The sequence below is a fragment of the Bolinopsis microptera genome, chromosome 12, assembly GCF_026151205.1.
Source record: "Bolinopsis microptera isolate Bmic1 chromosome 12, MBARI_Bmic_1.0, whole genome shotgun sequence".
Taxonomy (NCBI): Eukaryota; Metazoa; Ctenophora; class Tentaculata; order Lobata; family Bolinopsidae; genus Bolinopsis; species Bolinopsis microptera.
The window spans coordinates 11645653-11658960 of NC_087083.1; the positions used below are offsets into that span (position 1 = coordinate 11645653).

Below are 13308 nucleotides of genomic sequence, written 5' to 3' on the forward strand. Positions count from 1 at the left end.
ACATCGTAGGGAAACTTAATCGTGCGTGGTTTAACCGCGGGTCATACAACGTATGAAAACAAAAGAGTGGAAATAAAGATAATCGTTATGCTTCTCTTTATTACTTTATTACTGGATTTACTGGGCCGCGCTCAGCCTGTCATTCCGCCAAATCTTTATGTTAATGAACATAATAGCCTGGGGTCCTCAGGTAATACTGGATGCGCGGCCCAGTAATTTTATTTCAAAATTCAAATAAACTTTACATCAATGTATTACAGTTACATTCAATAAAAAAAGACCACAATATCTCCTGTGAAACAAAAACATGGAAAAAGAGAGCTAGAAAAATATTCATGATACTCAACACTACCAGACTCAGCTGGAGTGAGAAACAATATGTAAAAACATCAAAGTAAAATTTATTTCGGCTGAACCAAAACACGGTGGTAAGACCATAATTACATTGGTGCCGACCCTACATAAAATCATTAATAAATAATCAAGAGAACAAATTTAAATGTATACGATACCTTCTTGCTACTACTCCACAAACTTACACGACATAACAACAAAATAACATAATTGATAATTAAATAATATTATAATAAAACAATCTATAATCTAGCCACTCACGTACTGCGTGACGCGCTTGTTTGCGATAGGGTTGCGGTTAGGGTTACGTATACCTTTGAGGTTATAGTTAAATGGTAAATTAGGTTATGCTAGGATTTATCAAAAACTGATACGTTTTTTATTTAGGGAATTTATTGTTGTTGGATGAGCCAAATGATAGAAAAAATTGTTGTAGGTTTATAACCTACCAGGACGCGCGCCGAGTTGGACTTGTCCTAATATTTGATACAAATAATTTGCGAATATCACTGATCACCCGTTAAGAAAAATTCATGATTCTGGATTCGGACATTTCGTAACACACTACATGCTACTTGTCATACGTTGTATGACCCGCCGCGCACGAGTGCGTGGCTCCCCCTGTATCGTAGAAACTCTACTATAGTGAAGCGACAGTGGGGGTCACCACGTGATACAAACATGCTACAACTATATAATAAAATCTAATTTAATATTGATCTTTAATTCGTTTTAATATTATCCACCTTCAATATTTAGAATATAATCAATAATGAGCTGCTTGCATTATCATTGCTTTGCCTTCCGATCGTTGCAGAGCTATGACCCTAAAAGGGTTAGCATCGTAAATTAACCACGAATTTGATCACCGAGAGGTTTGAAATATTTGTTTCGTGATGATGTTAACTGGTGATACTCGTAAAATATTTGTTTCAATTAGGACCGTCGACGAGTCCAACTCGGCGCGCGTCCTGGTAGGTTACAAACCTACGATGGTTACACAATTGTAGATTATAAACCTACAATGATGATGAAAGTTCAAGCCCCGTGACATATATTTGATTTTATATACTAATAATCGCTGGATTAGCGATAAATTTGTATGGTTTTATATTGCGGTCCCAATTTACGCTCCTACATCCTACTAAATCGCTTTCCCAAATTTTAAGAAAATTCTTGTGAAAAGTCCCTTTGGGTATGAAATTGATCTCAATCGGTGTATTTTTGGACGCTGATTCCGAATCACCCCAAAAGGGAAAGGTCGGGAAACTGACTTTAGGTTCAAATGGAATATGATCTTAGCTATACAACGTAGACCTTTTTAATGTTTGTACACACATCGGAATAAGCAAATTAAAAATTTTGCTTGTGTGAAAAAATATATTGTATAACGTATACTGTTACCATTTTTCTCGCTGGTTAATCTGATATAATCCTTAACCTTATTAGTAAAATTATTCAAACAATATACACATAATTGTCACAATGACACTATATAAAAACAACCCTTCAAAAAATCAATATATTCCCTATCTCAAATATTGGGAGAAAAATTTGAATATCAACCTTTGCCTTGTGGCTCCAAATTCAAATCTAAACAAATCTAATCCTCAACTTTATTTAGTATTTTTGATTTCATGAGACCCGTGTTTTGTTTTTAACTTTTTGCTCCGTGGAGGAGAGGAAGTTTTGTTTGAGGAGAACCGCTCAGGCATGGGCACCGTATCGTGTAAATTATTTAGTTTTATTTTATATATATATGTAGTATTTCTGACGCCTAGTAGCGGACTTGTAAATGCTGTGTTTCGGTTACTTTCGTGACTTTCGTGACGTCGTCTTTCAGTATGATAAGTTTTACTTTCAAAAGGTCTTCTCGGAGTCTTTGGAGTGGCCTGTACCATACATTAATTCCTTATTCTGATGTATGAGATCTCTAATATACCCTGTTGATTTTTCATAACTCAGATAAATCAAAATTATTGGTATAACATATAACACTATAAATCTAGTACATTTATTGAGCGATGGAAATATTCAAAGCGGGTAATAGCCTGTCCAAACCCAGGCTACATAACATGAAGACTTTGTTGTAACTTGTATGAATAGCATTTATACAAATGAATTCAGCTCTTCTTTCATCTCGCCACATGACCAAACCATCTGAGCCTAGTTCTACTGAGCTGATAGAATGCTCCAGAGGCCTTTTGAATACATGAGAGTTCTTTATCAGTTGATCCATCCGTAATGATGATATAGCAAAGTAAAGTAAAGTAAAATTTAGGGCATCACATCATCTGATAAAGTTTAGTAAAGCCAAGTAAAATTTATGAAATCACATCATCTCACATGTCTACAAAATATTATCGCACTATATTACAAAATATATAATAAATATTCCCCCATACCACCAACATCAATTTTTTATATAATACAGTTTATCAAAACATTTAATTATCCTATTTATTTAACAACAGACCCTAATTATACCGTCGACAATTCATATGAAAAATTTTACACTGCAATCATAGTCGACGATAACTAAGTAACTTCTAATTCTTTTAAATCTGAGGCATATATAATTGATGTATCGAAAAGATATTCCCTTTTTTAACACCTTACCATTCTGATTGATTTTGCACATGACTGACATGTTTTAACTGGAGAAGGGGTTCCCACAGTGGTAGTTTTATAAACCACTTTTAATTTATTGACCTATTATACTTAGTGGAAGTTTTATAGACCACATTTAATTGTGGTGTTCATCCTAGACTCCTGAGGTATTTAAGTGAGAACAGTTCCTTTGTGGATGCGGTTGTGTTGCTGTTTAGTGCCTGTGCTTCTGAGCAGTATATTCCTGAGGTATGGAAAACTGCCACTGTTGTGGCCTTGCACAAGAAGGGGTCAGTACATAGTCCTAATAATTACAGGCCTGTGTCACTGACTTGTATACTATGCAAAGCCTATGAGAAGCTTCTTAGGGAGTATATTCTCGACGGTGTTGAACAGGTGCTTAGTAGCACACAGCACGGCTTCATGAAGGGTCGGTCATGCTTATCTAACCTATTGGAGTCTATTGACGCTGTCAATGACTTGCTGGCTGAAGGTGGCTGTGCTGATATATTATACTTTGATTTCTCTAAGGCCTTTGATAGCGTACCACACCACCGTTTATTAGTTAAATTAAGAAATGTTGGTGTTCCTGAGGAGATTATTGGTATTTTAGAAAACTTTTTAGTAGGGAGGTCTATGAAAGTTAAAGTAGGAGATGCATTTTCTGAGATTAAATATATACTTTCAGGAGTGCCCCAAGGCAGTGTTTTGGGACCATTGCTCTTTCTTTTATTTGTAAATGATCTTCCAGAAGGGATCAAAGCTATCATCAAACTTTTTGCTGATGATGTTAAAATGATTGTTAATCCTTTTATTAATCTAACAGCTGATTTGAAGTTGCTAGAACTTTGGGAGTCTCGTTGGTGTTTAAATTTTAATGTAGATAAGTGTATGGTCATGCAAATTGGTTCTTGTAATCCTAAGAATCAGTACTTGTTTGGTGGTTTGCCTTTGAGATGTGTTGAAAGCGAGAAGGACCTTGGAGTGGTCTTTAACACCAGTTTCAACTTTGAGGATCATGTGAGAAAGTGCATTGCTAAAGCTAATGGTACCATTGCCTGGCTTACAAGAAATATTATATCGAGGGAAACAAGCGTTATGCTGGGCTTGTATAAGTCTTTAGTAAAGCCTCATATAGAGTATTGTTCACAGGCATGGGCTCCGATGGCTAGGCATGGAAACTGGTCACTGATTCTTGAATTGGAAGGTGTCCAGAGATCGTTCACCCGTATGATTGATGGATTGGGACTCATGACTTACAGAGAGAGACTGGATAAGCTGAACCTCACCACCCTGCTTGAACGCAGGGTTCGTGGAGATCTCATTGAGATGTTCAAGATCCAGGAAGGCTTTGTGGGTTATGGTTCCGATTTATTTGGTCGTTCTGGTAGGACTGTTGCTGCTAGATCAAAGACTCATAGATTCACCACAAATGAGACTGATTTCTTTGCCCAAAGGGTCTTGCGCTATTGGAACAGTCTACCACCACTTGTGAAAGCTAGTGAGTCGGTTACTGGTTTCAAGAGGGGATTAGATGCCTTTCGGCTTCATGGATATCGAGCTAATAAGCTTGGTCATCACTGGAAACTTTCATATGATATATTTGATAGAATTGATGTTACTGTAGCTCACAGGAGTAATTATGTAAATTATATGAAAGATAATCCAATAATAGCTAAGAGGAAGAAGGTCAATTTAAGAGGCCTTACTTAGGCACTTATCAGCCAAGTTTTCAGTTAACTTCTTTTAATTTTTATATTTTAATATAATAATTAAACGTAAATTGTACAGTTTTGAAGTAATTATATTTGTATATGAGATGCCCAGAGAGGCATAAATTTAAATCTTATCTTATTAACTTATCATACTTAGTATTTATTTTTGGTGACTGTATCACCCAGTTTTAACATTTGATAATTGTACAGTTTATTGACGACACATTGACTGAATGTTATTTTATATTCTAATTTATATTCTAGATATTTTATTTATTTTACAACAGACGACAACTTCCTGTTTTTTCTTCTATATTAGTTACTCATATCTCTTGTACAGACTTTTTTACAAGGACATTGACAAATGATACTCACATTAGGCATTCATTATTGCATCTAAATTATTTCACTTGCATTAGGCTTAGAAATTTATTCTCTGGTCAACAGATTTCAAATGTTTAATTAATTTGTAGTATGACAGTAAGGTATATAAGAAGTTATTTAATTTTGCTTGGGCTATTATATTGACTAGGTATTGAGGTTTAATGATGATATGGAATTTGAATTCTATATAAATTTACACTATGTGGTTGGGGCATTTTGCATAGTAAATATGGTTACTACTCATATATATCATATTATTTGATTGGTATTCGATTTCTGATTATTTCTTAGGAATATGATTATTATATCTCAATTTGGCTTTAGGTAGGGTGCCCCGCTAAAAGAACTGGATTCTTCCAGGAAGCATCCCGTGCACAGACCTTGGTCTACATATATATTAAATTATTAACCATTCATTCTGTATGTGCACGAAAATTTATTTCAATCAATTTATAGGAGCACCTAAATAATTGAAGATACTTCTTGCGGGTCCGGGACTCTAGGGCGTAAGACTCTAGGGCGTGAGACTTTAGGGCGGCGCCCTAACCCTAACCATCACCCTAACCCTAACCCTAACCCTTATCCTAACCCTAACCCAAACCCAAACCCTAACCCTAACCCTAACCCTAAGACCCTAGAGTCTTACGCCCTAGAGTCTTACGCCCTAGAGTCCGGACCCCACTTCTTGCATATAACTTTGAAGTCCACGGTGACGTCTTAAGAAAACGGTCTCTGCAATGCACTTTTGCTGATAGCCATGCTCTGTGTTTTGCCAGCTTAAATCTTCATACTCGCATGGGGACTATTTCAGGAGAAGGTCAATGGTATCCTACAGTCATTCCTTTGAGTTGTCTAATTTGGCCATGTCATGGTGACCCATTATAAAATTCCAAATCCTTTGACTGCCACTGGGCCAATCCATGTATTAACCTCAATAGTCCTAATAAAAAGTTTCCCGACCATTCGGTACAGTATACCAAAATTTGTCAAGTTGTTAAATTGGATAATCAATAAAACGGCATCAAGTAGGTGATATCTTCGTAATTAAAATTACATCTCTAGCATACTAAAAAGGAACATAGTTAGAAACAAGAATAATTCTTACAATTGATAGAAAATTTAACATTATTATAAAAATCACAAGCTGAGTAATCTAAGAAAAAAGATCGAAGATGGTAGCCAAACTAAAGGGGGCCATGAAAGAGCTGGACGCAGTTTCTAGACCTACCCGGGTCTAGGGAAAAAAACCTAATATTATCTAAGTATATCAAAATGCCATTTTTAGCTGTGCTTCACATGTACAGTGTTTCCAGATCCTTCGGCTGATACGACTGCAGGAGATTCTATGTAAGTCCTCACACTTGGGATTGATGGACAAACAGGGCTGGGATCTGTGACATTCTGATTTCAAAGCCCTCTCAACGAAAGCCCTTTATTTTTAAATTCATAATTTAATTTCAGTAACCAATGGACCACCAAGTTCCAAAACATTCCAGTTCAGAGTTTTGGTCAACGATATTCCTAGGTATGTTGTTGTTGATGTTGTGTGTGTTTTGACATTGAATTAGAATGTTTCAAATTAAAGACAAACCTGCTGAACGACTTCCGAACAAGTCTTGTGGTATTACATTGATCCTTGTTGTGGTGCATTTTCCACATTCGGACAGGCAAGGAACTGTTTACACCAGTTGGTTGCAACTTCACAATTTAATACGTGGTTACAAGAGCCGTTTTTATGTCAGTGATAGCATGTTTTGATGTTTTGTTTTCGTTGACGAAGGATTTGTGCCCTTGATGTTCTTACCACAATTCAGCTCACTAAATTGTAGCCATAGCTTGTTCAACTCGGGCCTTATGAGGGCCAGGGGTGATCGTCTATCTTTGTAGGTTATAATTCAGTACACACATACAGGGGGAACTCATGGTCTCACACGCGTAGAGATTCCTACTTTATCATCAACATGAGTGTCGCCCCCATATGAATCAATTCTATGTTTTAAAGAGCCCATATATATTTTTAATTGAACCTCTTTTTCTTCAGTTGTCATATCGATGATCTGCATTCTTTGATTCAAAATACCATTTAACCTCATGAGTCATGACACATTTAAAAATCTTTAACAGTAGAAGAAAACTTCAAGTCTTGTTTTATTGAAACGTAACTGTGTATAAGGTAATATATGACGCTCGAGCCAGAGTCATTTGTTAATTTCTTATATATCTGTTTCATCACTAACATATATTCACATTTAGCCAGACCATGGGCATCGTGCTGAAAACATTGAAGGGTATATATTTTACCCTGGCCTGCCTTATATCCTCATGGCTGGCATCTTGTTTCTTTCTGTTACCATCCTACCCACTGGGAATCTTCGTACCTCACATCTACCGATCATATATGCAGTTTGTGATAGGGACTTGGCTTCTTTTCCCCCCTTCAATTTACGAGGTATGGTATTTATGTTTCTAATCACCTGCATGTCTACTATTTCCCCCTAACTTACTACTCATTTAGCCATGGTGTTGAAAACAGTAAAGGGTATATATTTTACCCTGGCCTGTTTTGCATCCTCATGGCTTGGATCTTGTTTCATTATGTTGCCCTCGTACCTGCTGGGAGTCTTCGTACCGCATGTCTACCGATCATATGTTCAGTTTATGATGGGTACATGGCTTCTATTCCCCCCTTCAATGTACGAGGTAAAGTATTTGTGTTCTTCTTTTTAATCATGAATAATTAAAGAATTCAATGAATTGATTAAGAAAATAATATATTGTTAAATGTTTATAAACTGCATGCCAATTGAAGGATGCTGAGCATGTGCAGCAGATTCTGGTATCTTCTACCTTAATAAATCTAGTATTTGTCCACAGCTACTGTGGGGAACTCAAATACGTGTTAGTGGGGATAAGATGAGGCGAAGTGAGAGCTGTTTGATAGTAGCCAATCACCGCACACGTCTTGACTGGATGTTTATGTGGTCAGTTACCGGGCGAGCACGGTGGTCCGCTCTCATGAAGATTATTTTGCGCGGTGATCTGAAGCATCTTCCTGGTTTCGGTGAGTAATTTTTAACCTTAAAATCATTTTAAGGCTTTCGTCGAAGTTCCCTTGCATCATATTCACAACCTTTTCCAGTATGATAATTTTTTCTTTCTTTGTTAGTAATATAGAATAGTAATATTAACATCTTCACAGGCTGGGCTATGCAGTTTGGAGGTTTCTTTTTCTTATCAAGAAAGTGGGCGAGCGACGAAAAATATCTCACTGATAAAATAAGGTTAGTGAGAGGTCCCGTCGAATTCAACGGAGAAATAATCCAAAGCTCGATGAGACACATCCGAGTAGGGAAAAGGATTTGTTGATATCTTACGGGTCTCCCCTACCCTTCTCTCGTCACATCGAATTCTCTTATCAGGTACTTTACAACAGCTACAGAGCCCCATAAGTTACTCATCTTTCCGGAGGGTACCGACTATGACACCAAGACCAAAAAGCGGTCCGACGCTTATGGAGACAAGGAGGGGTTACCACATCTAGATTATGTTCTTCATCCTAGGACCACAGGTATTACCCAGGTACTAGCTCTGAAGTATTTTGCTTCAATTATTGGCGAACTCATTATATTTATGAACTTAATCATTTAATAATGATCAGGCAGAACTTGTTTAGCCGAATTTGAATCACGGTGTTAATAAAGTTAATATATTCTCTATCGTTAGATATCAGCCCCCAAATCTATGGAACTAAAATTATCATACCCGCAGGATTTATCCACTGTGTGCAAGAGTTAAGAAAAGGTAATGTTCCTGCTCTATATGACATGACACTAGGCTACCCTAAAACTCTGCCAGACCGTGGCGAATTGGATCTTATCACTGGCACTATGCCTGAAGAGGTTAGATTTTAGATTGATAACTAGACTTACACCAATTTCAATTAGTGGCAGCTGAAAGCCTGGATTGATGTCATGATATTTCACCAACAAACTCGCTCCATTTCTGGTGAACAAGCTCAGAGCTTAGAAGCTATGAGAGCTGAGTAATGACTAAGATAAAATATAATTTTTATGTTTCTCTTATTTTATACATGAAATAGGATAAAAAATAGGTTCACTACGCTTCACGCTCTTATCTCTTCAATCTCTTCAGATACACGTGCACGTTCAGAGATTTGATATGGACGATATACCGTCTGAGAAATTAGAAACTGATAGATGGTTACGAGAACTTTGGTACGAAAAGGAAAAAAGACTCGAAAACTTGTAAGTGCACCGTCTAGCGATCACAGCTACGGAGAAATGCTATTGTCATTCACTATATATTCTCTTCATCAATATGCAATGGGCGATGTCAATGGCTAAAATAGCGATAATTTCGATTGACTTAAAATTTTGTTTAAAATTCCATAGAATTTAAATCTAGATACGAGTGTTCAAATATTAGAGTTTTTGTTAAAATAATCAATGAGCCCACAACAGTTAATATCCTCAGCTACAAAGAAGGCCAGTTCGCGGAAGAAAACCCCAGCAAGCCCTATTTCCCTTCCTCCGCAGACAACTTCAAGATACCAATATTCGTTATCTGGAACGCTGGACTCCTCTTAATAATCTACCTCCTTTTTGTCTCACCTGTCACCAGATCGTATGTTATTAAAGTCTCGTAACATTACAACTTCCGAAAATCAAGCCATGTTCTACTTTTGTTTGTCGTCGAACCCTATGATTGTCTATACTAAGTAATATTGTCTATAATAATACTAAGTAAAGCTAGCTTACTGCACTAGAACTAGTATAATGTTTATCTGACTTGTAAATTAACCCCAGGTACCTGCTATTTTCAAACCTTGCCCTCATCGTCCTCTCAACTCTAGGCCACATAGAGGACATTGACAGAAAGTTCGAGAATAATGAACCCACAATCTCTGAGCAGCCTTCCTCAGAAACCATCAGTACATAGGATTATATAGTACTTCTCTCAAGTAAAATCGGTATAATCATCGGAGGTAGTTACTTATTATATTGAGAGTTTAATTAGTTTTATACGAGTGCATGAAAATTTGCGTATTTTTAGAGAACGTATTTAGATTCGTGTAATACAACTTTTTGAGCTTAATCTGTGTATATTTACGTAATGTAGGGGAGATGAAAGTAGTAAGCTGTAAGACCGAGGAGTTTGAAGCCTCGTGCTTATTATGATTGATGTAAATAAATGATAATTATGAAAAGTTAAAATGTTCAGTGAATTAAAGTTTTGGCATAAGTTCTGTGCTTACTGCTTAGTTGAGGAGGTGTTGCAACTAAAAAACAACCACCAGAGCATTATATTTGGTTTGCAGCCTCCTCTCTTGGATTTGCTGGCAGTAAATCCGACAAATATTTCGTTTTTCTTATTATATAAAGACACGCATGTAATAATTGCAATGTTTTAATTTGGTGATTTTTACCGAAATCATTTAAAAATTTTATTTCAGTTTGGTTATGAGTTAGTATTGAATTGGGTAGAACTAAGCGTTAAGAAGATGGGATATGTATCTTTTATTAAATTCTTCTAATTCTCTTTGATACAGAAATTTGTAGCTTTAACTGAAATTAGTTGATGCATGTGGCTAATTGTAGAATTTTCATGCCAATATCTTTTGCACGGTTTGCATTGTTCGTTGAGTTCACCCTTTTTATTATTATGTTTTGATATTTAAGATTTGTTTTGTAAGTTTTCGTGTATATTAAACATTAATGATGGTTTGAGCTAGATGTTCTCCTTTAACTACATATCCTTTAATTTCAATCAGGTAAAAATCTATCCAATTCAGATATAGTAGTACTATAATAATGCCTGATACAAACAGCATTATGTTGAAGTATCTGCTATTATATACGAGAAGGGGGGGGGGTGCCAGCCTCATTTTGCCTCATTTGGGGCAGCCAAAAAAGGCAAAATTGGGATGAGGCAGAATGAGGTTGTCATCCCCACGAGATATTATTATTGTTGGCGGATGACAATTAGAAACATGTACCCTACTGATGTTTCAGCTGTATTTTTATGGCCTATTTTCGGTTAGCACGCCTGTATAGGTACTGATAACACTGTAACATAATGATTATACTGATAATGATATTATTGACAGTGAGGATGTTGATTAAAGTGAAGACCCTGACTGGGAAAGAGATTGAGGTTGATATTGAGCCACAAGATAAAGTTGTCAGGATCAAAGAACGTCTTGAAGAGAAAGAAGGTGAAGAGATCTTATCTTCTTGAATTATATCGATTACATATTTTCGTTCTAAATAGACCGTGGAATTATTTTTACACTTCAGTTTATTCTTGACCGAGTTAGAAGTAACGATTAAAAAATAATTAGAATCGCATGAATTATTACAAATGTACACTGATGATCTACGCCCGTAATAATTTTAATCACTTATCAATTATTCAGGTATTCCACCAGAGCAGCAGCGACTGATCTTCTCCGGCAAGCAGATGAACGATGAGAAGACAGCTAACGATTACAAAGTGAAGGGTGGCTCTGTGTTGCATCTTGTACTCGCTCTCCGAGGAGGGATCTGATTGGTTCACGTGACTTTCCTGCCTTGTGATTGGTTGTGACCGACCGGGTGCTTTCTTGTGATTGGGCCATAGATATGTCATGTGACTGAACTCATGGGCTCTCACAGGTTGAAGTTGGTGATCATGAAAATTGCATAGTGTAAAAATGTTGAACAGTTCGAACATGACGACCGTCAATTTAGATCTTTGGGTTGTAGAGATCATATGAAAGAAACATTACAGCCACAAAATCATAAAACTACATGGTCATGGTGGTACGGTTGAATTTAATTTTGGGAGAAAGTATAATCAGGAAATCAAACGCTGAATTGGGAAATAAATATTTGGGTTATTTATCTGGTAGTCTCATGTAGCATATTGGATAGTATTCTCAGCTAAACTGCCAGAACTCCAGAGCGTATCTGCAAAATCATGGGATCAGTATGAAATATCTTCATTCTGCTGGGGTTCCTCATGTTTGAAAAGGATTTAATAAAATAACTGAGAGTCTGTTACAGTGACGTATTGTGTGAGATGAATATTTTACATTTGGAACACATTTGTTGTATTCCAGAACTGTTACAACTCCATTTGTGTAAATTTAATATGTTTGTAAATATTGTTTGTTGATTTGCTTTAAATAAATTTAAATTTCTCCAGATATATTGCAATTTGAGAATATATCACATTCATTTGTTTAAATCTGCTTCAACATTGATAATCTTGTAAATTGGATGTAGGAAATCGTTTAAATTTTTCTAGTTCTATTATGAATTAAATCTCTATTACTGTTATTTTTCAAATATAATTACGTAATATAATCGAGGATAAAATACCAAATTATAACAATCTCCACCGTTGTGTAGGCCGCATTAAGGATGAAGTTCAAGTGCGCCGAACTGAAAGAATACGAGATTGTGGGCAAGCCACTCTCCAAGCTCAATGAGAAGACACCCATCTACAAGATGACCATCTTTGCTCCTGATGAGGTACAGTCTTTACTTACTTTACACTAAATAACTAACAACTAACTAACACTTTACACTAACTTTAACATTAAATTACATTATTACAATGGGGAAGTCATGTCAATTGAGAACAATCAGAAGATAATGCTTCCTTTTGCACCCCTTCAGTTGACCACTGTTTTTTCGTTCACTGATCCGTTAAACCTAGCAGACACTAAATATTCGGCACTCAGCCACTCTGTACTCTGTAGCTAACATTACTTCGCCAGCAAATACTTAGTAATGTAATAGTGATCGCTGTAATCATGATAATGTACATTTAGCGATAATGTACATTTAGCTTACTTTGGCAACCACAATATCAATCAATAGATAATTTGATTATCCTGATAAGATGATTTTATCAATTCTTCTGCTAATTAATTACAAGATAACAAGCTTTTTTAACGTAATAAGATTCTTTCAAGTAATAAGATTCCCTCCTAGGTTGTCGCCAAATCTCGATTCTGGTACTTTCTGAGACAGTTGAAGAAAGTGAGGAAGGTTAACGGTGAAATCCTTAGACTTAGCCTGGTGAATATATTTACTGTGTATACACAATATACACTATGTATATACAATGATGTTATACTACATTCAAATACAGATTTCTCTATCACTGCTTTTAAAAAATCTATAATTTATAAACCCCTGTGATTATTCTTCTTTTGTAAATCTGTCATAATCTCCAC

At 36.1% G+C, this 13308-nt stretch overlaps 2 protein-coding genes across 5 annotated transcripts in view; both read left to right on the forward strand.

The window, feature by feature from the left end:
* LOC134824342 (large ribosomal subunit protein eL20-like) overlaps positions 1–13308 on the forward strand; it is a 41362-nt gene that overhangs the window by 27672 nt on the left and 382 nt on the right. The window contains exons 1-3 of one of the 3 annotated variants that reach the window (XM_063836226.1): positions 843–854; positions 12474–12598; positions 13064–13150. In XM_063836226.1, the coding sequence (XP_063692296.1) occupies positions 12488–12598; positions 13064–13150 (198 nt within the window). In that variant the 5' untranslated portion in view covers positions 843–854; positions 12474–12487. Of the gene's footprint in view, positions 1–842; positions 855–2369; positions 2375–12473; positions 12599–13063; positions 13151–13308 lie in introns of those variants that run through there. The other 2 variants (XM_063836227.1, XM_063836225.1) reach the window with 2 other exon arrangements.
* LOC134824339 (lysocardiolipin acyltransferase 1-like) lies at positions 7311–10829 on the forward strand. 2 transcript variants are annotated; one of them, XM_063836222.1, is made up of 8 exons: positions 7311–7763; positions 7938–8124; positions 8263–8344; positions 8483–8631; positions 8832–8962; positions 9216–9328; positions 9558–9707; positions 9890–10829. In XM_063836222.1, the coding sequence occupies exons 1-8, from the start codon at positions 7581–7583 to the stop codon at positions 10020–10022; spliced, it is 1128 nt and encodes a 375-aa protein (XP_063692292.1). In that variant the 5' UTR covers positions 7311–7580; the 3' UTR covers positions 10023–10829. The 2 variants fall into 2 exon arrangements, with proteins under 2 accessions (XP_063692292.1, XP_063692291.1); XM_063836221.1 differs by having other exon boundaries at positions 7317–7512.